Source organism: Salvelinus fontinalis, chromosome 17 (genome assembly GCF_029448725.1).
Source record: "Salvelinus fontinalis isolate EN_2023a chromosome 17, ASM2944872v1, whole genome shotgun sequence".
In the NCBI taxonomy this organism is placed as follows: Eukaryota; Metazoa; Chordata; class Actinopteri; order Salmoniformes; family Salmonidae; genus Salvelinus; species Salvelinus fontinalis.
In genome coordinates this window covers 3,755,774-3,772,793 of record NC_074681.1, presented here as the reverse complement: position 1 = coordinate 3,772,793, position 17,020 = coordinate 3,755,774, and the positions used below count along the sequence as shown (strand labels likewise).

The 17,020-nt window shown below is 44.5% G+C and overlaps 1 protein-coding gene across 1 annotated transcript; it reads left to right on the top strand.

The window, feature by feature from the left end:
* The first annotated feature begins 399 nt into the window (after nt 1-399).
* Nucleotides 400-8,654, top strand: LOC129813590 (protein shisa-like-2A). Its single transcript, XM_055865923.1, has 3 exons — nt 400-790; nt 4,252-4,388; nt 7,726-8,654. The coding sequence occupies exons 1-3, from the start codon at nt 609-611 to the stop codon at nt 7,899-7,901; spliced, it is 495 nt and encodes a 164-aa protein (XP_055721898.1). The 5' UTR covers nt 400-608; the 3' UTR covers nt 7,902-8,654.
* The last annotated feature ends 8,366 nt before the right edge of the window (nt 8,655-17,020 follow it).

The window sequence follows — 17,020 nt, the reverse complement described above, 5'->3', positions numbered from 1 at the left end:
TTTATCTACACATGAAGTGGAAGGCACTCTTTCTTTAAGGTTTTCATATTATTGTATTCACATTGATTACATCAATCATGTTTCATGCAAACCTCCTACGTTCAATTCAAGCTTAGAGTAGTCTAGGTACCAGTAGTGTTAACATTCCAAAGGCAAATGACACAGAGTACAAGGAGTGGAATGAAATAGCTGAACACACATGGCAGCCAGGCTAAGGATGTCAGTCTACTTATTAAGAAAGTTTAAGAAACCAAAATGTAGCCCTTCATGTTTGTGACATCAAAGCAAGATAAAATGGATTAGATATGATTTAATGAAGTAGTCCACTTTTGTAGAGATATGGTTTGTCTCCTATCCAGTTTTTCTCTTCACTGTTGGAGAGAGAGAGAGAAAGAAAGAGAGAGAGAGAGAGAGATGGGAGGGGTGCTCTAGAACTCTATATGATATGTCGAGGTGCAAAGTTTAGTCCCATTTCAGTGGCATCCTTGGAATAAATGTTTTGCACTTTTCAGCAGAGCAATGTGTGGATAGAATTACAATGAGACCTTTAAACATCTAAGAAAATCATCTCTCCGACTCTTCTCCTTTAGAGTGTGTTTTCTACCAGCATGAGTTCGGAGTGCACCAGCTACTACAGCGCAGAGAATGTGTTTATGAACGGCTCTTCCTGTCCTAAAGAAGGGAGCGATCCGAGCGCGACATTCTGCTGCGGATTTAACGATATCAAGTATTGCTGTGATGATCCCAACAGCTTTTTCCCTTATGAGTATGGATACATGTGGTGGCTCAGGTACGTAAGGGATCTTTACTAGCCTTTGTGATGGTGTGCTTTTTGGACATAGTTCTTGTAGGGTTATTACATGGGTAGACTATGACGCTTTGTTTTATCTCAAGAAACCACAAGATGAGAGAGGTTGTTGATCATAATTATACAGCAAAGCGCACACGATTAATACACTAGAATGAAGGATATTTTTTATGATACTGATAACAGATTTATAGGATCTTCACATTTCAATTGGTTTGCACTGGAGTTATGGTGATCTTATAGGCTATTGTATGCCAATCTTATGGAAGGTGATAAATACCTCAATTAAAATTCAACATGAAAATGTGTAAAAGTTCAAATTGATCATGGGAAATGGTTAATGAACCTTTTTGGAAGGAGATTTCAAATCAAATTGAATCAAATGTTATTGGTCATATACACATTGTCAGCAGATGTTATTATGAGTGTAGCGAAATGCTTGTGCTTCTAGTTCTGACAGTCCAGTAATATCTAACAAGTAATATAACAATTCCCCAACAACTACCTAATACACACAAATATAACAGGGGTGAATGAGAATATGTACATATAAATATATGGATGAGTGATGGCCGAGCAGCATGAGCAAGGTGCAACTAGACGGTATAAAATAGAGTATATACATGTGATATGAGTAATGCAAGATATGTAAATATTATTAAAGTGGCATTATTTAATGTGCCACTGTTTAAAGTGACTAGTGATCCATTTGTTAAAGTGGCCAGTGATTGAGTCTCAGTGTAGGCAGCAGCCTCTCTGAGTTAGTGATGGCTGTTTAGCAGTCTGATGGCCTTGAGATTGAAGAATAGCTTCTATCTCTCGGTCCCAGCTTTGATACACCTGTACTGACCTTGCCTTGTGGAAGATAGTGGGGTGAACAGGCAGTGGCTCTGGTGGTTGTTGTCCTTGATGAGCTTTTTGGCCTTCCTGCGTTGTGCAGACCTCACTACCCTCCTTACGGTTATGGGCGGAGCAGTTGCCATACCAGGCTGAGATACAGCCTGATAGGATGCTCTCGATTGTGGATCTGTAGAAGTTAGTCAGGGTTTTGGGTGACAAGCCAAATTTCTTCAGCCTCCTGAGGCTGTTGCGCCTTCTTCACCACACTGTCTGTGTGGGTGGACCATTTCAGTTTGTCCGTGATGTGTATGCCGAGGAATTTTCCATTTCTCCACTGCTATCCCTTCGATGTGGATATGGGGGTGCTCTCTCTGCTGTTTCCTGAAGTCCACGATCATCTCCTTTGTTTTGTTGGCGTTGAGTGAGAGGTTGTTTTTCTGTGGGCCCTCACCTCCTCCCTGTAGGCTGACTCATCGTTGTTGGTAATCAGGCCTACTACTGTTGTGTTGTCTGTAAACTTGATGATTGAGTTGGAGGCGTGCATGGCCACGCAGTCGTGGGCAAACAGGGAGTACAGGAGGGGGCTGAGTACGCACCCTTGTGGGGCCCCAGTGTTGAGGGTCAGCGAGGTGGAAATGTTTTTTCCTACCTTCACCACCTGTGGACGGCCCGTCAGAAAGTCCAGGACCTAATTGCACAGGGCGGGGTTGAGGCCCAGGGCCTCCAGCTTGATGATGAGCTTGGAGGGTACTATGGTGTTGAATGGTGAGCTGAAGTCAATGAACAGCTTTCTTACATAGGTATTCCTCTTGTCCAGATGGGATAGGGCAGTGTGATGGTGATTGCATTGTCTGTGGACCTGTTAGGGCAGTATGCAAACTGAAGTGGGTCTAGCGTGGCCGGTGATATGATCCTTGACTAGTCTCTCAAAGCACTTAATGATAACAGAAGTGAGTGCTACGGGGCGGTAGTCATTTAGTTCAGTTATCTTTGCCTTCTTGGGTAGAGGAACAATGGTGGCCATCTTGAAACATGTGGGGACAGCAGACTGGGATAGGGAGAGATTGAATATGTCCGTAAACACACCAGCCAGCTGGTCTGCGCATGCTCTGAGGACACGGCTAGGGATGCCGTCTGGGCCAGCAGCCTTGCGTGGGTTAACATGTTTAAATGTTTTACTCACGTCGTCCAAGGAGAAGGGGGGGGGGGGGGCACAGTTCTTGTTAGCGGGCCATGATAGTGGCACTGTATTACCCTCAAAGAGGGCAAAAAAGGTGTTTAGTTTGTCTGGAAGCGTGACGTCGGTGTCCGTGACGTGGCTGGTTCTCTTTTTGTAGTCCGTGATTTCCTGTAGACTCTGCAACATACACTACTGATTAAAAGTTTGGGGTCACTTAGAAATGTCCTTGTTCTTTAAAGAAAAGCACATTTTTTGTCCAATAAAATAACATCAAATTGATCAGAAATACAGTGTAGACATTGTTATTGTTGTAAATGACTATTGTAGCTGGAAACAACTGATTTCTAATGGAATATCCACATAGGCGTACAGAGGCCCATTATCAGCAACCATCACTCCTTTGTTCCAATGGCACGCTGTGTTATCTAATCCAAGTTTATCATTTTAAAATGCTAATTGATCATTAGAAAACCCTTTTGCAATTATGTTAGCACAGCTGAAAACTGTTGTCCTGATTAAAGAAGCAATGAAACTGGCCTTCTTTAGACTAGTTGAGTATCTGGAGCATGAGCATTTATGGGTTTGATTACAGGCTCAAAATGGCCAGAAACAAAGAACTTTCTTCTGAAACTCGTCAGTCTATTCTTGTTCTGAGAAATTAAGGCTATTCCATACAAGAAATTGCCAAGAAACGGAAGATCTCGTACAATGCTGTGTACTACTCCCGTCACAGAACAGCGCAGACTGGCTCTAACCAGAATAGAAAGAGGAGTGGGAGACCCCGGTGCACAACTGAGCAAGAGGACAAGTACATTAGAGTGTCTAGTTTGAGAAACAGAAGCATCACAAGTCCTCAGCTGGCAGCTTCATTAAATAGTACCCACAAAACACCTGTCTCAACGTCAACAGTGAAGAGGCGACTTCGGGATGCTGGCCTTCTAGGCAGAGTTCCTCTGTCCAGTGTCTGTGTTCTTTTGCCCGTCTTAATCTTTTATTTTTTATTGGCCAGTCTGAGATATGTATTTTTTCCTTGCAACTCTGCCTAGAAGGCCAGCATCCCAAAGTCACCTCTTCACTGTTGATGTTGAGACTCGCTCTTTCACTCTCTTTTGATGTGTTCTCTTCTCTTCCTCTTTTTTCTCCCTCCTCTCTCCCCTCACCTCTCTCTCTCCTCTTCCCTTCTCTCTCCCCCTCTCCATCCCCTCCCTCTCCCATCATCTCTCTCTCTCCTCTTCCCTTCTCTCTCCCCCTCTCCATCCCCTCCCTCTCCCATCATCTCTCTCTCTCCTCTTCCCTTCTCTCTCCCCCTCTCCATCCCCTCCCACTCCCCTCATCTCTCTCTCTCCTCTTCCCTTCTCTCTCCCCCCTCTCCATCCCCTCCCTCTCCCCCTCACCTCCCCCTCTTCCTTCTCTCACTCCCCAGCTTTGGGGCTCTGATAGGTCTGTCCATAGCAGCGGTGGTCCTCCTGGCCTTCCTCATCACAGTCTGTGTCCTCTGCTACCTCTTCATCGCCACTAAGCCCAGTCGCCTGGACAACGGCCTACCACTACGAGCACCAGGTAACACAAGTGACCAGAGGTGGCGACATACCATAATAATGGGCCGGCTAGTGATATACCATAATGATGGGCCAGCTAGTGACATACCATAATGATGGGCCAGTTAGTGACATACCATAATGATGGGCCAGCTAGTGACATACCATAATGATGGACCAGCTAGTGGCATACCATAATGATGGGCCAGCTAGTGACATACCATAATGATGGGCCAGCTAGTGACATACCATAATGATGGGCCAGCTAGTAACACACCATAATGATGGGCTAGCTAGTGGCACACCATAATAATGGGCCAGTTGGCGACATACCATAATGATGGGCCAGCTAGTGACATACCATAATGATGGGCCAGCTAGTGACATACCAAATTGATGGGCCAGCTAGTGACATATTATGGTATCTCCTTCCAGACTCACATCAAGCATCTCCAATCCAAAGTTAAATCTAGAATCGGCTTCCTATTCCGCAACAAAGCATCCTTCACTCATGCTGCCAAACATACCCTTGTAAAACTGACCATCCTACCAATCCTCGACTTCGGTGATGTCATTTACAAAATAGCCTCCAAAACCCTACTCAATAAATTGGATGCAGTCTATCACAGTGCCATCCGTTTTGTCACCAAAGCCCCATATACTACCCACCACTGCGACCTGTACGCTCTCGTTGGCTGGCCCTCGCTTCACACTCGTCGCCAAACCCACTGGCTCCAGGTCATCTACAAGACGCTGCTAGGTAAAGTCCCCCCTTATCTCAGCTCGCTGGTCACCATAGCAACGCCCACTCGTAGCACGCGCTCCAGCAGGTATATCTCTCTGGTCACCCCCAAAACCAATTCTTCCTTTGGCCGCCTCTCCTTCCAGTTCTCTGCTGCCAATGACTGGAATGAACTACAAAAATCTCTGAAACTGGAAACACTTATCTCCCTCACTAGCTTTAAGCACCAGCTGTCAGAGCAGCTCATAGATTACTGCACCTGTACATAGCCCATCTATAATTTAGCCTAAACAACTACCTCTTTACCTACTGTATTTATTTATTTTGCTCCTTTGCACCCCATTATTTCTATCTCTACTTTGCACCTTCTTCCACTGCAAACCAACCATTCCAGTGTTATTTTTTACTTGCTATATTGTATTTACTTCGCCACCATGGCCTTTTTATATTTTTATTTATTTATATATATATTTTGTTTGCCTTCACCTCCCTTATCTCACCTCACTTGCTCATATTGTATATAGACTTATTTTTCACTGTATTATTGACTGTATGTTTGTTTTACTCCATGTGTAACTATGTGTTGTTGTATGTGTCGAACTGCTTTGCTTTATCTTGGCCAGGTCGCAATTGTAAATGAGAACGTGTTCTCAATTTGCCTACCTGGTTAAATAAAGGTGAAATAAAATAAATAAATAAATACCATAATGATGGGCCAGTTAGTGACATACCATAATGATGGGCCAGTTAGTGAGATATCATAATGATGGGCCAGTTAGTGAAATATCATTATTATTGTCTTGCTTGGGACATACCATAATGATGGGCCAGCTAGTGACATACCATAATGATGGGCCAGCTAGTGACGTACCATAATGATGGGCCAGCTAGTGACGTACCATAATGATGGGCCAGCTAGTGACATACATAATAATGAGCCAGTTAGCGACATACCATAATGATGGGCCAGCTAGTGACATACCAAATTGATGGGCCAGCTAGTGACGTACCATAATGATGGGCCAGTTAGTGACATACCATAATAATGAGCCAGTTAGTGAAATACCATAATGATGGGACAGCTAGTGACATACCATAATGATGGGCCAGCTAGTGACATACCATAATGATGGGCCAGCTAGTAACACACGATAATGATGGGCTAGCTAGTGGCATACCATAATAATGGGCCAGCTAGTAACACACAATACTGATGGGCTAGCTAGTGGCATACCATAATGATGGGCCAGCTAGTGACATACCATAATCATGGGCCAGCTAGTCACATGCCATAATAATGGGCCAGCTAGTCACATGCCATAATAATTGGCCAGTTAGTGGCATACCATAATGATGGGCCAGCTAGTGGCATACCATAATGATGGGCCAGCTAGTGACATACCATAATGATGGGCCAATTAGCAACATACCATAATGATGGGCCAATTAGTGGCATACCATAATGCTGGGCCAATTAGTGACATACCATAATGATGGGCCAGCTAGTGACATACCATAATGATGGGCCAGTTAGTGACATACCATAATAATGAGCCAGTTAGTGACATACCATAATGATGGGCCAGCTAGTAACACACGATAATGATGGATTAGCTAGTGGCATAACATAATAATGGGCCAGTTAGCGACATACCATAATGATGGGCCAGCTAGTGACATACCATAATGATGGGCCAGTTAGTGACATACCATCATTATTGTCTTGCTTGGGACATACCATAATGATGGGCCAGGTAGTGACATACCATAATAATGGGTCAGTTAGTGACATACCATAATGATAGGCCAGCTAGTGACATACCATAATGATGGGCCAGCTAGTGACATACCATAATGATGGGCCAGCTAGTGACATACCATAATGATGGGCCAGCTAGTGACGTACCATAATGATGGGCCAGCTAGTGGCGTACCATAATGATGGGCCAGCTAGTGACATACCATAATGATGGGCCAGCTAGTGACATACCATAATGATGGGCCAGCTAGTGACATACCATAATGATGGGCCAGTTAGCGACATACCATAATGATGGGCCAGCTAGTGACATACCATAATGATGGGCCAGTTAGTGACATACCATCATTATTGTCTTGCTTGGGACATACCATAATGATGGGCCAGGTAGTGACATACCATAATAATGGGTCAGTTAGTGACATACCATAATGATAGGCCAGCTAGTGACATACCATAATGATGGGCCAGCTAGTGACATACCATAATGATGGGCCAGCTAGTGACATACCATAATGATGGGCCAGCTAGTGACGTACCATAATGATGGGCCAGCTAGTGGCGTACCATAATGATGGGCCAGCTAGTGACATACCATAATGATGGGCCAGCTAGTGACATACCATAATGATGGGCCAGCTAGTGACATACCATAATGATGGGCCAGCTAGTGACATACCATAATAATGGGCCAGCTAGTGATGTCTGGTTGGGAAAAAAAGAGGACTGCAAAAACACACATTTCTATCTCACAATGAACAAGTAAAGCTGCAGTGTGTGTGTGTCTGCGCGCGTGCGCGTGTGTGTGTGTCTGTGCATGCGTGCATGTGTGCCTGCGTGTGTGTCTCGATATTCCAGGGTTGGAACCCAGTGAGGGCCCCAGCCACTCCGGCCCAGCACCTTCCATCGGCCCTCACGGCTTCAGGAAGCACTTCTTCAGCAGGAAGCTGGACTGTGACAACCAGCCACCCGACCCTGAGAGATTGTTCCAGAGGTGCTTCGTCACCACCGTCAACATGGAGGGCCCATCATAGTGCTCAAAATATGGAGGGCACTTTGTAGGATGCTTAGGAGGTAATGGAGGGCCCTTCATAGTGCTCAAAATATGGAGGGCACTTTGTAGGATGCTTAGGAGGTAATGGAGGGCCCTTCATAGTGCTCTTAATATGGAGGGCACTTTGTAGGATGCTTAGGAGGTAATGGAGGGCCCTTCGTAGGACGCTTAATATGGAGGGTACTTTGTAGGACGCATAAAGGCCCAGTGCAGTCAAAAACGTGATTTATTTGTGTTTGATATACGCTGCTCAAAAAAATAAAGGGAACACTTAAACAACACAATGTAACTCCAAGTCAATCACACTTCTGTGAAATCAAACTCTCCAATTAGGAAGCAACACTGATTGACAATAAATTTCACATGCTGTTGTGCAAATGGAATAGACAAAAGGCGGAAATTATAGGCAATTAGCAAGACACCCCCAAAAAAGGAGTGATTCTGCAGGTGGTGACCACAGACAACTTCTCAGTTCCTATGCTTCCTGGCTGATGTTTTGGTCACTTTTGAATGCTGGCGGTGCTCTCACTCTAGTGGTAACATGAGACGGAGTCTACAACCCACACAAGTGGCTCAGGTAGTGCAGTTCATCCAGGATGGCACATCAATGTGAGCTGTGGCAAAAAGGTTTGCTGTGTCTGTCAGCGTAGTGTCCAGAGCATGGAGGCGCTACCAGGAGACAGGCCAGTACATCAGGAGACGTGGAGGAGGCCGTAGGAGGGCAACAACCCAGCAGCAGGACCGCTACCTCCGCCTTTGTGCCAGGAGGTGCACTGCCAGAGCCCTGCAAAATTACCTCCAGCAGGCCACAAATGTGCATGTGTCTGCTCAAACGGTCAGAAACAGACTCCATGAGGGTGGTATGAGGGCCCGACGTCCACAGGTGGGGGTTGTGCTTACAGCCCAGCACCGTGCAGGACGTTTGGCATTTGCTAGAGAACACCAAGATTGGCAAATTCGCGGTGGGTCAGTCATGATGTGGGGTGGCATTTCTTTGTGGGGCCGCACAGCCCTTCATGTGCTCGCCAGAGGTAGCCTGACTGCCATTATGTACCGAGATGAGATCCTCAGACCCCTTGTGAGACCATATGCTGACACATGCAGATTTGTGGCCTGCTGGAGGTCATTTTGCAGGGCTCTGGCAGTGCACCTCCTTGCACAAAGGCTGAGGTAGCGGTCCTGCTGCTAGGTTGTTGCCCTCCTACGGCCTCCTCCACGTCTCCTGATGTACTGGCCTGTCTCCTGGTAGCGCCTCCATGCTCTGGACACTACGCTGACAGACACAGCAAACCTTTTTGCCACAGCTCGCATTGATGTGCCATCCTGGATGAACTGCACAACCTGAGCCACTTGTGTGGGTTGTAGACTCAGTCTCATTCTACCACTAGAGTGAGAGCACCGCCAGCATTCAAAAGTGACCAAAACATCAGCCAGGAAGCATAGGAACTGAGAAGTTGTCTGTGGTCACCACCTGCAGAATCACTCCTTTTTGGGGGGTGTCTTGCTAATTGCCTATAATTTCCACCTTTTGTCTATTCCATTTGCACAACAGCATGTGAAATTTATTGTCAATCAGTGTTGCTTCCTAAGTGGACAGTTTGATTTCACAGACGTGTGATTGACTTGGAGTTTCATTGTGTTGTTTAAGTGTTCCCTTTATTTTTTTGAGCAGTGTATATTTAGGTTGGGATAATACTGTGACATTTTTTAAATTATGATGATGCACTATTAGTGTAAGAGCTGTTTGTAAAGACTGCCTGAAATTTCAGCCTGTTTTGGTGGGATGGAGTTTTGGCAAAACTCAGCCAATAACAGTTAGTTTTCAGTTTTCTCCTCCTCCCAGACAGTCCTTTCAAAGTTCTTGCATGAGAAATTGCTCTTGTTAAGAAGCCATTGTTTCGTTTTGACCATTTTGATTCAAAACAATCACATTAAGGTACTTAATCGTTAAAGATTGAGATAAAAATGTATGCATTGGGCCTTTAATATGAGGGGTGCTTCGTAGGACGCTGTCTTCTAAAGGCAGCCAGATGTTTACTTGTTCTGGCTGGAAATGAGTGTATAGAAGACTACGCCACACAGTGGGAGGACTGGAGAAGCAACAACCATTAATGACCATGTTCTGTAAGGACTGGAGTAGTACAGTGTGTCAATGTCCAAACAGTGGTTGGCTAGTTAACCCACCCTAGAAACATGAGTGTGTCAATGTTCAAACAGTGGTTGGCTTGTTAACCCACTCTAGAAACATTTCAGTTGAGCTTCTTTTTTTGTTGTTGATGAAAATAAACTTCAACAAACAAAGACAGAAGTCACAATGAACAACTGTAGAGCCGAAGCATTGTCTGTCTTGCCTCACCTCTGTATTCCAATGTTGTTTGATGAAGCAAGGGAAAGGACAGAGGGAAATGTTTTCATCCATTTGAACTGTGTCTGATTTAACAGAAGCTCATGTGTCTTCCAAGACAGACACTCTCAGATAACAAGCTCCTCGAAGCAGCATTACTGAACTTCAACGTCGACAGTCTGCATTCCAACCCTTTGAGTGATTCTTCACCTTCTATCTGGACACTGTTTTTGATCGTCGACGTGTCTGTGTGTGAAATGTTTATTTGGTTGAGAATACTGCCAATGGGACAACAAGTGTCTACAGCGTATTCACATCCAATAGAACCAATAAGGAAGTAGATCAGACACAGTACAACACATAACAGAATGCCTCAGAGTTCCAGTTACCTTAACTTGGCCCCTGTTGTCGCTAGGGTCAAAGCGTTAAAGGTGGAATCCATAACGGTAAAACTGACACGTCCTTTTACAACAAATAAATGACTCCCTCTGACATCATCATCATTGGACGCGCGACAGATCAACAGCGTACCTACTGTCATTATTTATTTTCACGATGCTGGACACTCCATAACTCGGTTTCATCAACAAAAACAATCACACATGTGCTGGCGTTTGCCCTTTTGTGGATTTCAGCTTTAAAAAAGTCATGTCTGTTATTATATAAAATACATGAAATTGCTTGTTGAAACATGGTATGTTGAACTGTCATCTGTAAACTGTCATGTTGGATTTTCTCAGAACTCAGCATTGATTATGGCAGAGATTATAGAACCTATCCCCATATGTTCCACCGCTGTCCACCCCCCCCCATGTTCAGAAACACTTTAATTCATGTGGTCTTAAAGTCATTGTGTCGCCAATTTGCCATATACAATGGTCGCATGCCATGAGACATCAGTTGTGTGAGTCACGTCTTTGTTAGTCATGCTTCAAAACAGAGTAACTTGTCAAAGAGGAAATATGTTGCACCTTTATGGGTTATCATCACAGCAGGCAATACGTGTTATGTTTTCCCAATCTACTATAGTGTGTGTTTTGGCTGAGTGCACAACACATTAAAATGTACTTACAAAAATAAATGCATGTGTCCTTTCAATATTCAAAGTGCTTTATAAAAAAACTAACTATTCCTTTATATACATTTGAAAAAAGTATGAGAAGCAGATGCTTAATCAATTTATATAAGCTATCCACGGAGCTATGACAACACCCCCATGTGGTTACATAAAACACAAACTCAAAATGGGACAACTGTTGACGAGAGCGGGGGCGTTTGGAGCTCACCCTGTCCAACATGAACAGCAAATACAGTGTATGTACATAAAGTATATACACCTTATATATGTATTGTATGTATGTACGTACAGAATCTCCATATTTGCCTCTGGATAAAGAGGAACATAGGAATGAAGACAGTAAAACCATTCTGCCACTCAGTGTTGATGACATCACCATTTCCAACCACAATTAAGGGCTCTGTTCAGTCTGGGAACCTGAAGCGTTACAGATTCCACAATAGAAATGTAAAGGTAATTTTCGACTTAGCCGACATACGCAGCGTTTACCGTGAATGCAGTCTCTGTTGAAAATCAGGAACGTTACATTTTCAATCACGTTGTAAATCTGAACTCCCACAAAGCGGATTGAAAAGAGCCCCGAGATATCAAACATCTCATCTTCTATTCTCCTGCACCTTAACTACGTTGTCCGGACTTCTTCCCCATCATCCCCATTCCCCTCATTATAAAAACACCGTGTTTAAAGCACTGAGTCAATAACAGGGAAGATGGAGTAGACAGATGTCCATTATTTCTCTCATTCACATGGTTCAATACAGTCCTTGAGAAGACAGAAAGATCAGCTCCCCAAAAATATTATCTTCATCAAGAGAGGACCGCACAAATGAAGCTATCGATCGCAGGTGAAGATAAATGGTGGCGAGGGCAAAACAAGCTCACGTCCTCCCCATAAACCCCATACGTATCCTCCCCCTAAACCCCATACGTATCCTCCCCCTAAACCCCATACGTATCCTCCCCCTAAACCCCATACGTATCCTCCCCCTAAACCCCATACGTATCCTCCCCCTAAACCCCATACGTATCCTCCCCCTAAACCCCATACGTATCCTCCCCCTAAACCCCATACGTATCCTCCCCCTAAACCCCATACGTATCCTCCCCATAACCCCATACGTATCCTCCCCCTAAACCCCATACGTATCCTCCCCATAACCCCATACGTATCATCCCCATAAACCCATACGTATCCTCCCCATAACCCCATACGTATCCTCCCCATAAACCCATACGTATCCTCCCCATAAACCCATACGTATCCTCCCCATAAACCCATACGTATCCTCCCCATAACCCCATACTTATCCTCCCCATAACCCCATACTTATCCTCCCCATAACCCCATACTTATCCTCCCCATAACCCCATACCTATCCTCCCCATAACCCCATACTTATCCTCCCCATAACCCCATACTTATCCTCCCCATAACCCCATACTTATCCTCCCCATAACCCCATACTTATCCTCCCCATAACCCCATACTTATCCTCCCCATAACCCCATACTTATCCTCCCCATAACCCCATACGTATCCTCCCCATAACCCCATACGTATCCTCCCCATAACCCCATACTTATCCTCCCCATAACCCCATACGTATCTTGAGAATGCTGCAGTAACATGAGCATGGTTACCATTTCCCCTCATTATAAAGTGTGTGAAAAGTAGTCACCCCCAAAAAATACTAAAATTCCCTTTACGTTGATGGACTTTTTGCAAATCCAATCAGTTTCCCACATTGATTCAACGTCATCACATTGATTTGTTGTTGTTGAAATGACATGAAAACAATGTTAATTCAATCAGTTTATACCCAGGGGGGGCATGTCATCATCAACAGTATGGATATATTGGGGCGGCAGGTAGCCTAGTGGTTAGAGCGTTGGACCAGTAACAGAAAGGTCACTAGATCGAATCCCCGAGCTGACAAGGTAAAAATCTGTTATTCTGCCGCTGAACAAGGCAGTTAACCCACTGTTCCTAGGCCGTCATTGTAAATAAGAATTTGTTCTTAATTTACTTTCCAAAGTAGAAATAAATCATCTACATCTCTTTCCTATTGTGCTTTTTACACACTGTTGGGGAAATGGTGATAATCATAAGTCGTGATCTCCATGTTTCTGCATCTTCACTAACCTCGTCCTCAGGCTATTGTGCACAGTGCATATAGGCCTGGGATATCAACCAATCAAAAGGTTGGCCTTGGTGTGAGTGCCCATAGAATTCTAATAGGAATTTAATTTTAGCGAATCACAAGACTGCGAGGCGTGGCTCTGTGCTTGTGGTGTGCTAACGTACGGGGAGGGTTAGGGGGAAGGTGTTGTGGGAGATGATTGGTTTGTAGATTAAACCAGTGCCTACGGTTTGCGCTGGGAGTTTCTCCCGGCTCTCTGTACTGGCTAACAAAGACCAAGTTTATCTGGTCCACCAGGCTCTTTGCGCATTTCGGAGGAAGTGTCTGGGAATGAGAATCTTCACAAGTCAGTATTTTCTCCTGTTCATCCAAACATACTGGATCACAAAGGCTGTGTTTACACAGGAAGCCTAATTCTGATATTTCCCCAATTATTGGCAAAAAATCTGAGTTGATTGATGTAAACGCAGCCAAATCAACCCCATGTCCCTTTCTCAGGTAATTGTCTCTCACCCATCTACCCTCGCACCCCTCTAGCCTATTCTCGCACCCCTCTAGCCTATTCTCGCACCCCTTTAGCCTATTCTCGCACCCCTCTAGCCTATTCTCGCACCCCTCTAGCCTATTCTCGCACCCCTCTAGCCTATTCTCGCACCCCTCTAGCCTATTCTCGCACCCCTCTAGCCTATTCTCGCACCCCTCTAGCCTATTCTCGCACCCCTCTAGCCTATTCTCGCACCCCTCTAGCCTATTCTCGCACCCCTCTAGCCTATTCTCGCACCCCTCTAGCCTATTCTCGCACCCATCTGACTGTCAACATCTACTCAAACACCCCAAATTGTCTTTCAGTATCCAGACCCATTAGCAAACTGCCTATTTCGTCAGATGAGCCAAACCTCTTGATATTTGGCTGATTAGTTGTGTGGAAGGTAACCGAAGGCTTTCAGATTCCACAGTCTCTCTTCTGATGATTCCTATAGATTCTCTCTAAGATGTCATTTCACAAAACAGCAGTATTTTTTCTCAGGCAGGGTTTTGGGGTAAAACGGTCCAGATCTGACACTTTGTACTGCAGGCCTAACGTGATCAAAGACTGCATGAGTGTCAATCAGATGTCATTTTTCAGCACCAAAAGGGAGCCATGTAACAGCATGGAAGACATTAAACAACATGGAGAATTTCTCAGCGCCTCAGGTTACAGCCTAGATGTTGAAAGGGGTTCTCTTGGGAAAACGGTGAATAATAGCCTATGATTGGCAGTCAATAAGAAGACCAACATGGTACTATGATTTCAATTCCAACGGTGCAGTAGAAAAGGGGAGTCCAGGAATGGCTGCAATGACAAGTTGGCTGCCATTATCAGCCAATGACAATCCCCGATTGGTCTAGTCATGACAGGAAGACATGCGTGAATGAATGGCTAAAATATACAAATTCGTTCACAACCCATGAGAGCAGTGGAATGTCTGATGTCCCAGTGCTCCCGAGTGGCGCAGCGGTGTAAGACACTGCATCTCAGTGCTAGAGGCGTCACCACAGACCCTGGTTCGATTCCAGGCTGTAATCACAACCATCCGTGATTGGGAGTCCCATAGGGCAGTGCACAATTAGCCCAGCGTCGTCCGGGTTAGGATTTGGCTGGGGTAAACCACAATTGTAAATAAGAATTTGGTCTTAACGGACTTACCTAGTTAAAAAAAGATTAAATTAAAAGGTTAAAATAAATAGGGCTCTGGTCATAAGTAGTTGACTATATGGGGAATAAGGTGCCATTTCAGGAGCAACCAAATGGCTTCTGATGATTGGCTCTCATCCATCATCTAAGAGTTTTGTCTCTATGACAACCAACCTACTGAGGGTTCTAAGTGGTAAAAGACAGCCCTCTAGTGGACAAGGTGTATTTTACAAGCAAACCGTTAACCAGAAGACATGGGTGAATGAATGGCTAAAATATACAAATTAGTTCACAACCCATTTTTCGTGGGATGTCTAATGTCCCAGTGCTCCCGAGTGGCGCAGCGGTGTAAGACACTGCATCTCAGTGCTAGAGGCGTCACCACAGACCCTGGTTCGATTCCAGGCTGTAATCACCACAACTGGCCATGATTGGGAGTCCCATAGGGCGGTGCAAAATTGCGTCGTAAGGGTTTGGCCAGTGTAGGCGATCATTGTAACGGACTTGCCTAGTTAAATAAAAGGTTAATTAAGAAAAAATTCTGGTATCAAATGAAAAGTATTTACATCGTTTTTCAAATCTAATTTCACACGTTTAAAATAGATGCCAAACAAAAACCATTGATGTAAAAGTTTAACAAACCATACAACTCTATGCACAAGGACTACTTCAAACAAATATTTCACAAAAACATATTTACTGGAAGAACTGTGCAGATGCAGTTTGGTAACAGAATTACGGTAAAATCTCCCTGTTTCTGTATGCAACGTTTTCCCCAAAAATGTAAATCAGGTAACAGGATTATGGGTCCCTGATCTGTACTATAAAGAAAGACATAATTATGGATAATGTATGAATGTCATTCTCTCATCCTACACAGGTATGTGGTAGTAGAGTAGTGGCCTGAGGGCAAACACTATCTGTTGTGAAAAGTGATATGAAATGTATTTCATGTAATATTTTTGTTGTTGTATATAAACTGCCTTAATGTTGCTGGACTCCAGGAAGAGTAGCTGCTGCCTTGGCAGGATCTAAATGTTGATCCTTAATAAACCCCAGGAAGAGTAGCTGCTGCCTTGGCAGAACTACATGGTGATCCTTAATAAACTCCAGGAAGAGTAGCTGCTGCCTTGGCAGGATCTAAATGTTGATCCTTAATAAACTCCAGGAAGAGTAGCTGCTGCCTTGGCAGGATCTAAATGTTGATCCTTAATAAACCCCAGGAAGAGTAGCTGCTACCTTGGCAGGAACTACATGGTGATCCTTAATAAACCCCAGGAAGAGTAGCTTCTACCTTGGCAGAACTAAATGGTGATCCTTAATAAACCCCAGGAAGAGTAGCTGCTACCTTGGCAGAACTAAATGGTGATCCTTAATAAACCCCAGGAAGAGTAGCTGCTGCCTTGGCAGTAACTACATGGTGATCCTTAATAAACCCCAGGAAGAGTAGCTGCTGCCTTGGCAGAACTAAATGGTGATCCTTAATAAACCCCAGGAAGAGTAGCTGCTGCCTTGGCAGGAACTAATGGGGATCCATAATAAACCCCAGGAAGAGTAGCTGCTGCCTTGGCAGGACTACATGGTGATCCTTAATAAACCCCAGGAAGAGTAGCTGCTGCCTTGGCAGGAACTAAATGGTGATCCTTAATAAACCCCAGGAAGAGTAGCTGCTGCCTTGGCAGGAACTAAATGGTGATCCTTAATAAACCCCAGGAAGAGTAGCTGCTGCCTTGGCAGTAACTACACGGTGATCCATAATAAAACCCAGGAAGAGTAGCTGCTGCCTTGGCAGGAACTACATGGTGATCCTTAATAAACCCCAGGAAGAGTAGCTGCTGCCTTGGCAGGAACTAAATGGTGA

Coding starts and splice junctions, on each gene's coding strand:
- LOC129813590 (XM_055865923.1), top strand. CDS start 609: ATGAGTTCGGAGTGCACCAGCTACTACAGCGCAGAGAATGTGTTTATG. Junction 791..4,251: donor GGATACATGTGGTGGCTCAG/GTACGTAAGGGA, acceptor CTCACTCCCCAG/CTTTGGGGCTCTGATAGGTC. Junction 4,389..7,725: donor CCTACCACTACGAGCACCAG/GTAACACAAGTG, acceptor TCGATATTCCAG/GGTTGGAACCCAGTGAGGGC.